Source organism: Mytilus edulis, chromosome 2 (assembly GCF_963676685.1).
Source record: "Mytilus edulis chromosome 2, xbMytEdul2.2, whole genome shotgun sequence".
Taxonomy (NCBI): Eukaryota; Metazoa; Mollusca; class Bivalvia; order Mytilida; family Mytilidae; genus Mytilus; species Mytilus edulis.
The window spans coordinates 16,712,864-16,730,078 of record NC_092345.1 but is presented as its reverse complement, the minus strand read 5'-3'; the positions used below and the strand labels follow the sequence as shown (position 1 = coordinate 16,730,078).

The 17,215-nt window shown below is 31.1% G+C and overlaps 2 protein-coding genes across 2 annotated transcripts in view; both read left to right on the top strand.

The window, feature by feature from the left end:
* The first annotated feature begins 3,391 nt into the window (after positions 1-3,391).
* Positions 3,392-17,215, top strand: part of LOC139511577 (neuroendocrine convertase 2-like) — a 51,021-nt gene continuing 37,197 nt past the window's right edge. Inside the window, exons 1-9 of the mRNA XM_071298421.1 lie at positions 3,392-3,504; positions 5,400-5,458; positions 6,413-6,431; positions 7,111-7,176; positions 7,888-8,013; positions 10,184-10,239; positions 10,522-10,537; positions 13,725-13,777; positions 15,086-15,171. Of these exons, the coding sequence (XP_071154522.1) occupies positions 5,421-5,458; positions 6,413-6,431; positions 7,111-7,176; positions 7,888-8,013; positions 10,184-10,239; positions 10,522-10,537; positions 13,725-13,777; positions 15,086-15,171 (460 nt within the window). The 5' untranslated portion in view covers positions 3,392-3,504; positions 5,400-5,420. The remainder of the gene's footprint in view (positions 3,505-5,399; positions 5,459-6,412; positions 6,432-7,110; positions 7,177-7,887; positions 8,014-10,183; positions 10,240-10,521; positions 10,538-13,724; positions 13,778-15,085; positions 15,172-17,215) is intronic.
* Positions 7,876-17,215, top strand: part of LOC139511578 (uncharacterized) — a 166,378-nt gene continuing 157,038 nt past the window's right edge. The window contains exon 1 of the mRNA XM_071298423.1: positions 7,876-7,887. The gene's annotated coding sequence lies outside the window, so the exon portion shown is untranslated. The remainder of the gene's footprint in view (positions 7,888-17,215) is intronic.

Here is a 17,215-nt window from a genome sequence, read left to right as displayed (position 1 = left end):
TTAAAGGCTCCTGACTTGGCACAGGCACATACATACCGAATAAGGCGGGTTTGAACATATTAGCGGGATCCCACCATCCCCCTGACCTGGAATAATGCTTATCGTTTCCGTTCTCTTAAATAAGTTTGACTCAATCAAATATTATAAACCTTATACGCAATGCTTATTACGCCATAACACAAACAAACCTATCAAGTTCGATATTGGGTGGCGTCACTGTTCATCAGTCATTTATAATTAGATGTAAGAAGATTTGGTACGAGTACCAATGATACAAATGTCAACACGGAGCCTTGAGATAGAAAACATGCTAAATCTGTTGTTTCCGTTCTTTATAACTTTAGTTTGCCTCAACCAAATGTACTGAAACTTAAACACAATGCTAATGGTCACAAAACGGTAAAAATTACGTGAATCCTGCATCTATATGTGGAAGTTTACTCATGTTTTTTGACAAGCAGGGGCATCTGCGGCCCAGAGACATATTCTACATTTATTTTAGTAAAAACTTATTTACTTCCATTGAATTCTACTTCTAATAGAAGTAACTTGCATATTTTTTTCAGGATCACGGTGCAGTTTGGTAACATACAGTGAAATTTAAAGTTACATGTGACCAGCATAACAAAGTGTGTCACTAGATTGAGCCTTCTGTCTACGTGTACTTTAAAGGTGTTTTGCACTGAGTTCAGTTTATTGATATGCGTATACATTCTGTGTGAAATTATAAGATGTAAAAACAGACTACCAGTATCTACACATGAAATGAAATCTAAGGTAAAATGATGGAAACATTTTAAGTTATATATCACAACTGGCAGCACATGGTGCTACTGAGGCAGTACATGTTCTCTCTAAAATTTCATGGAAATTAAAGGATCTCGTTACAAAATTGAGAATGGAACTGTGGAATGCGTAAAAGAGACAGTAACATGACAAAAGAGCAGAAAGCAGTCGAAGGCCACCAATGGGTCTTCAACAAAGCGAGAAAATCCCTCACCCGGAGGCTGGCTTCATAAAGCCCTTAAACAAAATGTGTACCAGTTCATACTCCAAAACATAAAACTGAACTTACAATTAAAAAATACAAGACTAACAAAAGCCAGAGACTCCTGACTTGACGTCAAGGTAATCATATCAAGAAACACACCCAATATGCAAAGGTCAAGAGTCAAAAAGTCATTGTCTGGTCAAGAGTTCCTTGTCAAAAAAACACAAATCAGATTTTGTGGAAAAGAGTCATCTTGGTACACAAAACTAACACATATATCTTTATAACTAATATATATATATAGATATATAGAAAATGTGGTATGAGTGCCAATCAAACAATTCTCCATTTAATTCAAACCAAATATACAAGTTGTACATTGAGGACAAAGGTCAAGCTCACATAAAGTTTATCGTGCCACTAGACTCACCATCTTATGACAATGCATCTACATGCCACATATTCAGAAGAAAATTAATGTCAATTGAAAATTATATGTTGAGGTCAAGGTAATATACCAAGCAACATACTGTATCATGATGACACACCCAACGTACATAGGTCAAGAGTCAAAAAGTCATAGTCCCATGTCAAAAATACACACAGCAGTCCTGCACGAAAGTTCAACATGGTACACATAACAATGTATTATGTCATGATGCACTACACGTGCCAAATACAGAAAACCTAGGTCAGAAACAGAAACACAAGACATATAACTAAACTCAATGGAACCGTAGTTTTCATTCAATTTATTTATCTTAAATGTACGCTTGCGTTAAACAATGGAAATTAACACTGTATATTTATATAAACAATCTTGTAACATAAAAAAAATTTAAAAAATCTTGCTTTTGTTCAAGGAGATACATTAACATTGCCAGGGAAAGCAAGGGCCACTTACGATAAACTGACGTTACGGTAGATGTTAGCAACCATGTGTATTGCACGGTATCAAGATATAAGAACACACTTCATACTGCATTAAAGCTACATCTTCGCTATCCAAGGATTATGGTATATTCTCCTATCCACCTTTGGCGAATTGAGAGAGAATTTCGGAGTCATATGGTAATGATTTTCATTAATTGCAGTCATAACCAGCTTCATCCAATCAAAAAGCACCTATAACATGATCACGTGCGAATGTCGAAAATATAGGGAAACACGCTTTGTATGCAGAGATTAACAAAACTACGAAATCAAATACCCTCGAAAATGCTGGTTTTCATCAATCCACGAAAATTGCTACCCACGAAAATAAATGAATCCCCAGTATTGATGTTAGTGGCAAATAGTATGATGTTATTTAATTCGTCAATGAAGATACTTTAATAATCATAGAATGCTGCGAACACTGACACTGAAATCATTTACAATATGCAGAAAAGAATTATCAGGATAATTGTAAATATCTGATAATTTGAAACAATTTATAAAAATATCAATTCGTATGTATACTGCATGTATTAGTTGTTTGATTTAATAACTATTATTTAGTAATATATAATCTCATATCGTTTTTGTCTGCTATAGTGACACGTAATTCAAACTAAAGACTATGGGGTCGAACAAATCATTCTTTTCCACGAAATTACATTTCCCATGTAAAGTCAAATTAGAAAGAAAGATAATTATGACACTGTTTGTTTTAGTTATTAATGAAAATCAAAGTTCATACCAGGAATCATTTTATGAAGTGTGTCCAAGGATAGGTTTATCCTCCACACTTCCGTTTCTTAATATCTGGTGAACGACAATAAGATACTCCTCTTAATGATACTTGTAATAAAATATTAGACAGGGCATTTATTCAATATATAATCTTGAATTCTTCTTTCTTTCATTTGAACATCATCGAACAATAATTCTAATAAATACATTGTTGAGGATCAATTGTTTTCAATTGGTACAATTATATCTTATATCTTTTTGTTAATAAACGATTAATCAATAACATAAAAAAAAAATCCCAAAGCCAGCGTTCTATGGAAATAGAAAAAACTGTAAATCTCATCCATAGAGATCCCTAATTTTATCTTTCTTTGGAACCGATTCAATAAGGTTTAAAATGTACCTTTAACTGTTACATGTTAATTGTTTTTCACCGATGACATTGATCAAAACTTTTAAATAAAACTTATTTGCATTTCCTACAAAAATAGCAAACGATATTAATAAAACATTTTGAAACCAAATTGTTTTAAAAAATGATAATTCATTTTATAATTTCTCAACGATCTTATCCAAATCTACAATAATTCTGAAATCTAATACAAATTACACAATATTCTAAAGGTATTTAAGCATGTTAACTTTAAACATATAAATAAAGGAAGAACATGGGATTGATCAAAAGAAATAACAGTATAACAAAAATTCACTTGATGACTTAATTTTGTTTATAATGTTGAAGTAGTTAAAGCGAAACAGATCACTTTATTCCCGGAACACTTATGGTATGAAACAAAATCAGTATCGTAAATTTGTTTATATGAACTGTCTGCTGACAAGTAAGTTCGTTTATCATTGACTATTTAACTTCACTTTCTATGCACTAATTGTATTCAATTATTGAATTCTACAAATTGTTTTAGCTCATATTATATCACATTCTTTACTATAATTTTTTTTTTAAATATATGCCTTGTCATCGTAACACCGTAATAACATATGTTATACTAATCAGATTCATGAACATGACAGTTGTGATCCACATGTTTGAGGTGTTTGAGTTTTTTTTATTTTTTCATTTAATTACTTTCATTCCGTTTTGAATTTTCTTCGGAGTTCGGTATTTTATGTTATTTTTGTTGTTGTTTTATGAAGGATTATGTCACTCATTTAAGAGGACAATTCAATTATAAATCAACCAGAACATGACTTGTATGAGCTATTATCTTTTTATCTAAGCTTTCTGGTTAGTGTTTTATACAATAATCACAACAGTTTTCTGTCCATTCACGATACCGCTGGACTACGATTGGTTATATACAACAATTAATAGTTGAACTCATAAAGCGTTAATCAATGACTTTTGTCAAAACATATACATATGAAGTGATGCACCTGTCTCATTGACATTGTGTTTTTTTTTCCTTTGTATTTAACGCGTTTGATCGCTGGTGTTGTGTTTATTTTAGTATTTTGTTTTTGGGTACAGAGGTTTTAACTCTAGGACTATATCGTTTTACCTGTTCCATATCTTAAACAGCTACTTTTGCATACTAGGTACTATTTCTGTACTAGAAATATGTAGTACTTGAAATTTAATTTTTAATATTTAGTACTATTTCTTTACTTTAAAATTATTGTAATATTTAGGTACTTGTATTTTACAGTACTTGATTTGTACTAAATATTTTGGTACAGAAATAGTACAATATTCCATGTTTGAAATCATAATTTTAAGAGATTTGGAATAGAAAAACTTTCAAAATGCTGAAAATGTAACGGTAGTAACCAAAAAACTGTAGTACCTAAATTTCAAGTACAAATCAAGTACTGTAAAATACAGGTACCTAAATATTACAATAATTTTAAAGTAACAAAATAGTACTGAATATTAAAAGTAAATTTCCAGTACTACATATTTTTAGTACAAATATAGTACCTATATAAAAGTAGCTGTGTAAACAAAGAGGGTTAGAAAAATGTCGTGATTTGGATGCGTTTTGTTATGTGTTCAACTGAACCGTTATACTATTGTGGTTATCATAGCATAGTTTTAAACAGGGGATAAAATTAACATTTCTTATACCAGTAAGATACTTATCACGTTTTTCGAGATTTTCTGTCCATCGTTACAAACGTAAACTTATGGTTTGGTTGATAATATTATGTTTTAACCAACTTGTTTTTGTTACTTTGTTTGCGTTCCATATTAGCACCACGTCAGCGTTCAACGGACTCTACCTGATATAAAACTTGAAATAATCTTTAAAAAGGAATTATTTGGATCTGGAATAATTTTGAATTCTGGAAAATTCATGAAAAATTCATTGTGTAAACTGACCCAACTAAATAGGATTAGCAATGCACGCATGGCTTAGTGGGGTTAGTAAGTTCAACCTAAAATGATAGTAAAAGTAAAATTAACCATAGCCATAGCTTGGGCAGTTTTCATCATTCATTTTTAATAAATATTCCAGAATTCAAAATATTCCAGATTCAAATAATTCCCTGTTATTATGCAATTCCTTTTTCTTATTGACTAAAACGTGAAAGTAGACAGTCGTTTTACTAGAAGTGGGAAAGCTAGAAATGTTATAAAAGAAGCAGATGATCGGAAAAGATAATTAACTTCCTAATAATGTCCAATACATATTCTAAATCTAAACCCATTAAGGATTTATGCAAACATTGTTTAACATTTAACAATAGTATATCAATGTCCTTGTTATTTTAGATACTGTTCCTTTCTTCAAAAATGAACTGCAAACAATTGTTTGGAATCACTTTGATTTGGTAAGTTTCGGAAATAGTTATGTGTGCAAACATCGCCTCAGCAGGTACTGGTATCAATCGAATTACCAAAATATATTACAGACACGAGGCTTAAAATTTAAGGACGCAATAGAGCGTGTGTCTACACAAGACACATCAGTGGCGCTCAAATCTAAACAAATCGAGAGACTAGTTGAAGAGCTGTAAAAAATCAATGAGTTTACTCATATAAAATTAAGCTGTTTATGCATGAAGATATAACATTCTTTGTAAGGCTTGTGACTGGTGAAGAAACAAAACAACACGAGGGAACTATCAGCCCGATTTATGTTGTCTTATTGGCACACATACCACATCTTCTTATATCTTTATAAAAATAAAATGGAAAAGAAAAAAAAAAGATATGAAGGAAACGACCACTACTGAATAACAGACTTCCGACTCTAGACTGAACCTATAGAATGCCGCAGGATTTAAAAAGTTTGCAGGCGCTCAACCATCCTCTTACCTGTGGCAGTGGTATAAAAGCAAAACATAAGAACAAACTTATTAAAATCGGTAAAAAAGGGTTTAATTCATCAGACAAGATCACAAAGACAAGAAAAGAAACAGTAAAGATGTGAGAGAATTAGACTATAAACACTGATGTCGGAATTTGGAATATCTGTAATATATAGTTTATATGATACTCACTTTATTGCATATTTCTAGTAAATATATTTTTTTTTAAATCAAAAGTTTTTCACGTGTTTTGAATTTTGATTTTTATCGTTGTTGAATCGAAATGTTCGAATTTCTTTAATAGTTGATGATATTTTGGAAAGTAATTTATCGGTTTAAAAAGCATTAAAATGGTGTCTTCGATGTTTGAAGAAGGCTTTTGAGTTGTTTGCACCTTTTATTATACATTTGCTTATTTTTCATTATAATATGGTTTTATTGTCGTAGTAGTATATACTGTCAAATATTTTTCAGGGTCTTCAAGTTTGATTTGGTAAGAAATTAGAACACTTATACCAGATTCTAATTCAACTCAAAACATAGGTTTTGTACCTGTTCGTAACTCATTATAAAAAATTGGATACAAGAATTCGAAGTAATTATGACACCTCTTTCCCAACCCGAGTACTGTATTCTAACAATACATAAAACGTACACACAACTACATAAGACAATGTATGAAACAGTTTTCTCATGAATTCATTTCTGATCTGCTAAAATCGAACGTTTGACGATTAATCAATGCAACAGAGTGTAAGATAAATTCGATTTGCAATTTTTCATTCAAACCCTAGTAAATACTTTGAGAGCTGCACACTCCTTATAGAACTAAAAAAAACGTAAACCCAAAGTACTATTTGACTCTTAGCAATAAATCATTTCTATTTAAAAGAAAACAACATTACAATGTATTATATACAGTTTACACAAGGAAATAGGCCAGTGTGTCTTAATGCGAACTAGTTTTATTGAATGTATTAATTTCACCCACACCAGCCACAAAAAAAAAAACAACAAAAAAAAAAGAAAAACCTCTGGGCAATAATGTCGTCATATCGATATATATTATAAGATGTAAGATAGAAGTCTCATCGTTTAAAATCATATTAATTTTTCCTTACACAAACTATCAACTGCAGTATGAATTACACACTTTTGATTTTGTTTTCAAGTTTGCAGAAAGTCAAAAATGCACCTTTAGCATTGACGATCCTGAATGGAAGAACATGTGGTATCTTGTAAGTAGACCAGAAAGAAAATTGTCATTTAACACTTGTATATTATTTACAATGCTATACACAGTTGTTCTAGGTTTGAAATTCAATACTTGAAGAAATCCCTGAATTTATCAATTCAATACTATAACTTAAGCCCAATAAAGCTTCCCATTTTATCAAAATGTGTACTGTCATTTATTTGCATTTATGATATATGTGTAAAAATTATCTATAAACATACGGGTTTTTTAAACATTATTTCTGATATCAATTTGATATTTTCGAACTGTGTAAATTTATTTATTTCAAGATCATGTTTAAAATTCAGGTTCTGGTGATTTTCAAACGGTTCCTTGCCGCACGATTTTTAAATTTAAATTTTTTTGTTAAGGCAGTTGATTGTACAAAACGTAACACAAGATTAACGGTTGGAAATGGAAATTCGATTATTGGTTCAAATCATGAAAAAAGCCTACAGCATTTGAAGAATACAAATTGGTGTATATCTTTTCATTACTGATTGTTTTATTTCTTGACGACATTGTCACTTAAACATAAATGGGGTACACATCAAACGAAAACTTCGACTTGAACTAATAGATAAGCTATACTTTGATAAACTGTGTCATGTTTTCTTTTTAATCTTTTTTTTTTTTACTTGAGCGTTAACAGAAATTCAGAGGAATTTTATTACTTATTATTTCTTTCTAACGGCTTACCACTATCTTTTAGAACAATCCTAATACAAATAAATATGACATGAACGTATTAACAGCTTGGGAAAGCTGTGCAAACGGTACTGGCGTGACTGTGGGTGTAGTTGACAATGGCATACAGGACCACGCTGACCTTAATATTGTGAGTAGATTTACCTGTTATCTATTTACTGCTGAAGGTATTGTCTATGTCGTTTTATTAATATTACACGAAATCATCATATCATTAAGAGCACATTTTGTCCTCTCTTTTGTTTTAGGTTTGGCATGCCACAAAACCAGGTTCAACCCACCATTTTTTCCTTTAAAAATGTCATGTACCAAGTCAGGAATATGGCCATTGTTATATTATAGTTCGTTTTTGTGTGTGTTAAATTTTAACGTTGTGTTTCCGTTGTGTCGTTTGTTTTCTCTTATTTTTTAGTGTGAATTAACATTACTCATGTTACTATAAGACGTGTCACGGTACTTATCTATCCCAAATTCATGTATTTGGTTTTGATGTTATATTTTTTATTCTCATATGATTTTGTCAAATGCTTAGTCCGTTTCTGTGTGTGTTACATTTTAATGTTGTGTCTTTGTTCTCCTCTTATATTTAATGCGTTTCCCTCAGTTTTAGTTTGTTACCCCGATTTTTTTATTTTTTTTTGTCCATGGATTTATGAGTTTTGAACAGCGGTATACTACTGTTGCCTTTATTGTGAACATTCCACAAAATTGGGATGCATAAAAAGTTAAATCACAAAAATAGTGAACTCCGAGGAAACATCAAAACGGAAAGTCCTTAATCAAATGTAAAAATCTAAAGATAAAACACATCAAACGAATGGATAGCAACTGTCATATTTCTGAATTAGTACAGGCATTTTCTTATGTAGAAAATGATGGATTAATCCTGGTTTTATAGCTAGCTAAACCTCTCACTTGTATGACAGTCGCATCAAATTCCACTACATTGACAACGATGGTTGAACATAACAAACTGGCATATTAGGTAAAATTGTCAAAAATAAGGGTACAGCAGTCAGCATTGTGTTATAATCTTAATCACTATAAAACAAACAAATATGTGAAAAAGAAGCACGAAATGGCCAATAGACCATGCCTATTATCAACAATTAAAGACAAGAATACACATATTTACTATAGTACAATTACACAATGACAAGATGCATACGTACACAGCCACGTCATATATGTACACAAACATGTATCAAAGAAACATAAAAAGGCGTATAGACAAAGCACGTAGCAAAAATGAACGACACGTATACACACATGTTTTACAATAGCACAATAACGGGAAGTATAAGTACAGAGCCACGCTATAGGTATCGACGTAACACCAAAGGCATATAGATAAACACGAAAGACAAGAGTAGGATAATATCATACACAATAACATAATGATAGGATGTACAAAAACAACAAGTATCTTAATCACAGTAAAAACAAAAACAAAATAACAAAGAAGCATAAAAAGGCATATCACATTCAAAAACCTCATTCATTGCTTCCTTATTCTTCAATTGTATTAGTAAATGTTAAATCTATCCATAAACGATTGATGGATTTTAAGTCCTGGGACCAAATGGTCTGTCCAACACTGACTCCGACGCAAAACCGCGAGTTTGACGTCAGAATGTAAACGTCACACAGGTAGAGATATAAAAATAATTTTGTCGTTCAAATTATGAAAGAATATTGTCAATAGTTCTTTTTAGGCTTACCTTCTGCAGAATATAGTTTAGAAGTTAACCTTTCCTACTTGCCGTTTGTCTTTATGCTTATTGATTATTTTTTTCTTAAAAAAAGAGCCACGTGATTATGTATAGAAGAAACACAAAAGGGCATATAGACAAATTCAGTGTCACTCTGATGGTATTTCAAATAAAACCTACACGTATATATCCATTGATGTATTACCATTTGCATAACAACTACAGGAAAATATATCATAGTCATTCAGAACGAGACTACAATTTTACAAACAATCTAATACTTAAGTTATCCGTAGCCATTCGATTCTTAATCATAAGAGGGAGGATGACACTTCCACGCGAAAAAGAAAAAAAATATATTTGATATTTGTCACTGCGAATGTCTTATTGATGGCAGTCTACCTTGCCCAATAAAAGAAGCAGGCTCAACAATAATGGCATCTTATAACGTGTCGTAAATATATGAAGAATATCGTGTTTTGATCATAAGCATACTTTCTGCAGAATTATTCTTATATTATACCATCTGATACAATATATATAGTTGGTTCCGTTTTTATCACTTTCACACTATAATTCCCTTTTTAGGATAGAAATATGAATGCTGGTTATACAAACAAAAGTAAACAAGGGAATCCCACTCGGTAAGTCAACAGGCATTTGAGCTAGAATAAACAAGATTGCTACTACAGTAAAAACAGTGAATAGTTGATAACAAAGTTTGTGACTAAGTTTTATTTGTTTGAATAAGAAATAGTTAGATATGAGACGTTGGAAAGTTTGTGAGTAAAACGATAAACATTAAGTAAAATGGTACTGGTATGACAAAAGTGCTGTATTTTTTTTTTATCATGATGAAAGGTAGATATCTGGTAAATAAAATGCGTCCTTTGTGACTAATCATAATATGTTTGCATTTGTTTCAGGTCACGACAGTCATGGGTAAGCATTCAAAGTTTATCTCAAGTAATTACATTGGTTTAAGAATTTGAACAGTCTTAATAATATTACTTCAACCATTGCCATAAAAATCTTCAAACGTCTAACTAGTATCGAGAAAACATATTATATGTTATTCAGGCCTCCCTTTCTGAGACCTGAATAACACATATATTACGGATTACCCCTGACTTAATGTTATTTTTTAGTGCAGGTATTTGTTGACAACACATATATATTAAAAACCCCAAACTGATATGTTCGGCATACGTGAAGGATTTTCTAATTTGCTGTGAACATAATTTTATCGTGTATGTTATAATCTATAATAACACTTTTAACATTAGATTTAAGTATTAAAAGCGTAAATTCATGATTTTGTATCAAACATGTATCATTGACTGAATCACGTTGTTATTTTCCCTCTGTGAGCCTCTGACAGTCTGATAGCTTTGGACTACGTCACATAGTAACCAGTGTTATGATGACGTTTTGAGGTTCCAATTGGGGATAAAAACGTCGTATATACCCCGTCAGTTTCCTGAATATATACTGACATCTCTCTGTTGTTATCCAATCACAAACCTCGACACATTTGTAATCCGTAATATATATTATTATTGTTTGACGTAAATTTTACATTGAGGTTCTGAAAAAAGAAATTACCAATTCACCAAAATTCCAACTGACTCCATTTTCAGAAATCGACATCTGTAACAAACATAAACTTTTAGCTACCGCTATACAAGCAGAACCGAATACAATGAAAGTCCCTACTATGTATTGGCTTCAAAAGCTACACAAAACACCTTACAAATATAGATTTATTTCGTCTTCAAGCCATTGTTCCACTACTAAATTGTCTATTCTTCTTACCAGTACACTTGGTACAATCAAAAACCTGATAATAAATTGTTCAAATAAGGCCTTCGAAAATAGTGGAATTAATTACTTTTGGAGTGTCAAGAACTCGTTGGAAGTACTTGATAAACTGCATGCTTATATTGGTGATTTTGAATCTGTTCAAAGTTTTGATTTTTCTACCCTGTATACCACATTGCCTCACATTCTCATTAAGAAAAAATTCACCCACCTAATTAAATGGGCATTTAAAAAGTCAGAATGTGAATATATATGTTCAAACTCTTTTAGGTCATTTTTTTAGTAGCAATAAACAAAAAAAACTATGTCAATAGGACATGCTTTGATACTATATATGCCCTTGAATTTTTACTAGATAACATTTTGTTTCGCTTTGGAGATTCCGTATATCGTCAGGTTATTGGAATTCCAATGGGGACTAACTGTGCACCACTTATTTCCGACCTGTTTTTGTATTGCTATGAGTTACAATTTATGACAAAATTCAGCAAAGACTTATCGAAACAACATCTCATTATAATACTTTTTAGATATTTGGATGACATTTTGGCTCTCAATAATGACGACTTCAGTATGTATACTAAAGAAATATATCCTGTTGAACTTACTTTAAATAAAGCTTATACTAACAATGACCACTGCCCTTCCCTCGATCTTGATATCTATATCACTAACGGAAAGCTTAATACTAAAATTTTGATAAAAGAGATGATTTTTCATTTCCTATCGTTAATTATCCATTTTTAAATGGTGACGTTCCATTGTCACCATCTTACGGTGTTTATATATCTCAACTTGTACGATTCGCACGTGTATATCACAATGTTTTAGATTTTAACGAGAGAAATTTATGTATTACTGAAAAATTATTACACCAGGGTTTTCGATATCACAAACTAGTCAAAACATTTACTAAATTTTATCATCGGTATAAGGACATCATTCGTAAATATAGCTCAACTTGCAGACTTCTTATACGTTCAGGTATTTCACATCCAATTTTTTATGGAAATATTCTTTATAAAGCACAAAAATGTCAGTATTCACCTCAGAAACTAACAAAACCTTTAAATAGACTTATCAAGAACGGATATAGTTACGATACTGTTGTCAGGTCACTAAAGATTGCTTATTTTGGCGTTAATATTGATTCACTTATAGGGTCTTTGCATCGGAACTAAACACATGTATTAAAAAACCAGTTGTTGGCATGACACGGGTTATGTTCTTCTCATATATGTTATGATGGTATGATACTAAACCCCTAACGGGACGGATTGTGCCTGATATTCATATGATGAAATCATAATCTTTCAATCAGTTTAATTGAAGTCTGGAGCTGGCATGTCAGTTAACTACTAGTAGTCTGTTGTTATTTATGTATTATTGTCATTTTGTTTATTTTCTTTAGTTACATCTTCTGACATCAGACTCGGACTTCTCTTGAATTGAATTTTAAATGTGCGTATTGTTATGCATTTACTTTTCTACATTGGCTAGAGGTATAGAGGGAGGGTTGAGATCTCATAAACATGTTTAACCCCGCCGCATTTTCCCGCCTGTCCCAAGTCAGGAGCCTCTGGCCTTTGTAAGTCTTGTATTTTTTAAATTTTAGTTTCTTGTGTACAATTCGGAAATTAGTATGGCGGTCATTATCACTGAACTAGTATATATTTGTTTAGGGGCCAGCTGAAGGACGCCTCCAGGTGCGGGAATGTCTCGCTACATTGAAGACCTGTTAGTGACCTTCTGCTGTTGTTTTTTCTATGGTCGGGTTGTTGTCTTTTTGACACATTCCCCATTTCCATTCTCAATTTTATGAACATATCAATGTATGTTCAAATGCGATGAAACAGATTAAACTAAAAAAAAAACAAGATCAATATTCCATGCATCTCATTTGGTTCCAAACTTTTTCAAGTCAAGCTATAAAGTCTGCGATTAATTACAGTTTGCAAGTTTTTATGCATCATGATGGTGTTATGGTGAGTTCTCAAATATTGTTATCAAACTAATGTAGACAATGATACAATTAATTAGTTGCAGTAGTTGTCCATCTGCAACTGATTTATTTTTATTTCACTCTATGCTTAACTGACTCTTCGTGTTGCTCATTCTTTAGTGTTCTGTTTTGTGTTTTGTGTACTATTGTTTGTCTGTTTGTCTTTTTCGTTTTAATTCATGGCGATGTCAATGTATTTTCCACTCATGAGATTGAATATCCTTTTGTTATCCTTAGGCTCTTATTTCCATGAGAATTAATTGCCGTTAAATTAAGTATCAATACATAATTATTTTCTTCTTTAAGACTAGACCCATACCTGCTGCTACACGGAAAATACAATATCAAGCATCACTTAAGTAAGTAAATACGTTGTTTATATCATTTCGAACATACATTTAAGTTTGTAATAAATATTTTGTCACGTAGCTTCTGATTTTCAAAAATAACACTGCAAAAATATATCAGTGTTGAATAATAATCATTATACAAAATCCCCAAAAAACTTATCAAATGTGATATCACTATTTATGATATACCGCGTTGTTAATAAAGGTATACTGTTTGTTTAAAATAATCAATGACAATTTTATGTGTATCTACAGTAAACATTAACTATTATTTTGTTCATAGAAAGTTGAATTTACTTAGTTATTCTGCGGAAATTCGACATTAAATCAACTTTGTATTTAATTTATATATTTTTTATAAAATGAGAAGCGGAAAACACACAGCCTTTATGTTGTTTGTTTAACAAAAGAGGGACAAAAGATACCAGAGGGGCAGTTAAACTTATAGCTTGAAAATAAACTGACAATGCAATGGCTAAAAATTAAAAAGACAAACAGATAAATATTAATACAAAAGATTATTCAATAACGGCCAACCAACTCGTGACGGCGTCCGTAAAATATACGAAGGGATGATTTTAACTTCAATATTTAAAACTCTTAGTTTATTAGATTCCTTGTGAGCATTATCATGCATATCCACTATATATATTCAAATACATATTAAAACTCTAAAACCAATAACATGTGAAACTTCTACTCGTGACATGCTTCCTCCACTTATACAGTTTGTAATAGAATACATCACGAGGTATTCTTCTCTTGGTGACCCAATTATATTTCTTTAAAATGTGAAAGTGAAAAAAATAAGGAAAAAGTTAACAATTTACCTTCTGAAAATATTTTGACTTATTTTTAGTCATAAATTTAATTGACACCAAACATATGTTGAGTTGAAATGTTGCACCATGTGTAGATTTGTAATTGAGAATTTCAGACCAAAAGTGACATGACCAATTTCTCGGATGAGTCATTAAACTATGCTTTTTAAAGGATTTGTAATCTATTGACAAAATTTTGAAGATATCTTCTGTTTACATAGTCCTTACACTTCAGTGATATTTCTTTTGAAGGTTGACACCATCTGCATCACATAATTAGTTTTAAATATAACTCGTAAATATAAAGGAGGTTGTACAAACTTGTTGCTATCTTTTTACAGTATTTTATTGATGGAACCTTGTTAAACTATCACCCGGGTTTTACTGATTACTTTGAAGGTATCAAGCAATTTACTACTATATAAAAATGAATTACTTTGGCACTGACTTGTTTTATCTAATACTAATTTTTGCTTGTTTCTGATAATTTTTTAAGGCATGGTACACGAGTAGCCGGCATTGTGGCAGCGAAGAAGAATGGCCAGGGCATAATTGGAATTGCATTTGGAGCTACACTTGTTGGCAAGTTGATGTATTATATTATTTTCTGACATGAGAATCACATAGAGTGTCAAAATGTTGGACTACATATGTACAGTTTTAAATTCTTACAAGATATTCGCTTCGTTTTGAAACATTTTTGTACCATCCTTTCAAGATTTTGTCCTTAACCACTATTATTTTGTTCTATAAAAGATTTAAATGTAACTGAATAATTAGAAAGATATACTTCTTAAGGTAGATCATAAGTAAATGTTTTTTGAGACAGAATTTTCTTATAATTTGCCAAAATGAAGATTTTACTATGCTTTTTTCAAAAATATAATAAAAAGTATGGGTCACCGTGCTATTTTTCAAGCTATGAGTCGTTGAAAATTGCCTAAATTTGGTTAGTTTGTTCATGAAAAAACACATAAGAGTGCATAAAAAAAATTCTATGAGATAGAATTTTGAAATAAATTGTGAGAAGATAGGTTTCATAACATGCTTTAAGAAAACAAAAAGAAAACATGGTGTCACCGAACTTGTTTTCTTGCCACAAGTAAAAATAAAAAATTTCCCTATTAGCCCAGTATAAATTTTGTACTAAAAGAGTTATCTCCCCTTAAATGGCTCATTTGAAAAAAATGAATTTAAAAACCAAAAAGGTTGATATTTGTTAAAATATTTTGAATAATACAATAAATCAACAAGTTTTCTTTATATAAATAAACAGTCTAACCATTAAATTGCAAATCTGTTCCCAAATTTGCTGATTTGGAAAAATAGCTAGACCGATTTTGTACTGTGATTGTACAATCCAAGATGGCGGTATACCATGAATCTACCTTAAGTTACATATAATTATATACTTTATTCCATATTGATTAAATTTTAGTAGGTTTTCCAATATGAATTGGATTTTGATTGAATAAGCATATTCACCGCGCAAATCGTCGCGTGCTTTAACGCGCATAATTTTGGTAAAAAACGTTTAATGTACCATTGGTTTAGGTAAATATTTGCCATTACATACATTTCTCTCGGAATATGGAATAAAACAATGACTGTCTTGTTTTTCGGTAAATATATGGTTAAATTGACTTTTGAAAAATTGATATTCACTTCGACCGTTGGCCTCGATGGGATAGACTCGATCAACAGTCACCAAACTTTGCATTATTTAGTAACAAGACGGAACATAAAGTTAAAGGATAATATTTGCTTCTTGTCTTCTCTTATGACATACACAAATATGTTATCGATCAATATAAATCACTCATATTTATATTCGTCTTTTATTCGTCTAATTTAATTAATACTTTCCAAATAACTAATTACATCATTTTGATTCAGAATAGCATCAGGGGAAGAATAAAGAGCGTAAAAAAACATATTTGGATTTTAAAGTTTATTACGATGTGAAAAATATTTGAGGTTAAGAAGAATCGTTCAAGACAAAATCATCATATTTTACGAATCCATTTCCATTGTATTGCAACTAATATTTTTTTCTTTCTTTCGTTAATTTCGGTAGCTGGTTAAACATGTTTTGTTTACAAATAGTACCGTTTAATTACTTTATTAACAAAATAAAGCATAACGATTGTCCTTACCCACCATATACTTTTACATGTTTTAAAGTGTTTTAAAATGTTTACAAAATTATAATCCTGGTACCTTTGATAACTATTTACATGTTTTAAGCTAAGCTAGTTAGTGATAAATATAAAAAATTCTTAATAACCCATTAACTTTTTGTCATTTTTACCTGTCATGACTGTTTGTTTGGCTCACACATTCTTGTCAATATCATTGAATTTTATGCGACTATCATATAAGGGAGAGGCAAAGCTAGCTATAAAACCAGGTTTTCAATCCCTCATATTGTAAATAAGGAAATACTGGTACCTAAGTAAGGAATTATACAGTTGCTTTCGTTTGATGTGTTTGTGCTTTTGATTTTACCATTTGTTCAGGTACTTTCCAGGTACATTTGAATTTAACTTGGAGTTCGATGTTTGTGTTTTTTTGTTTAATGCTCTTTTAAAGACGACAAGTGTGTGTTCAGGACAATAAAAGCAAC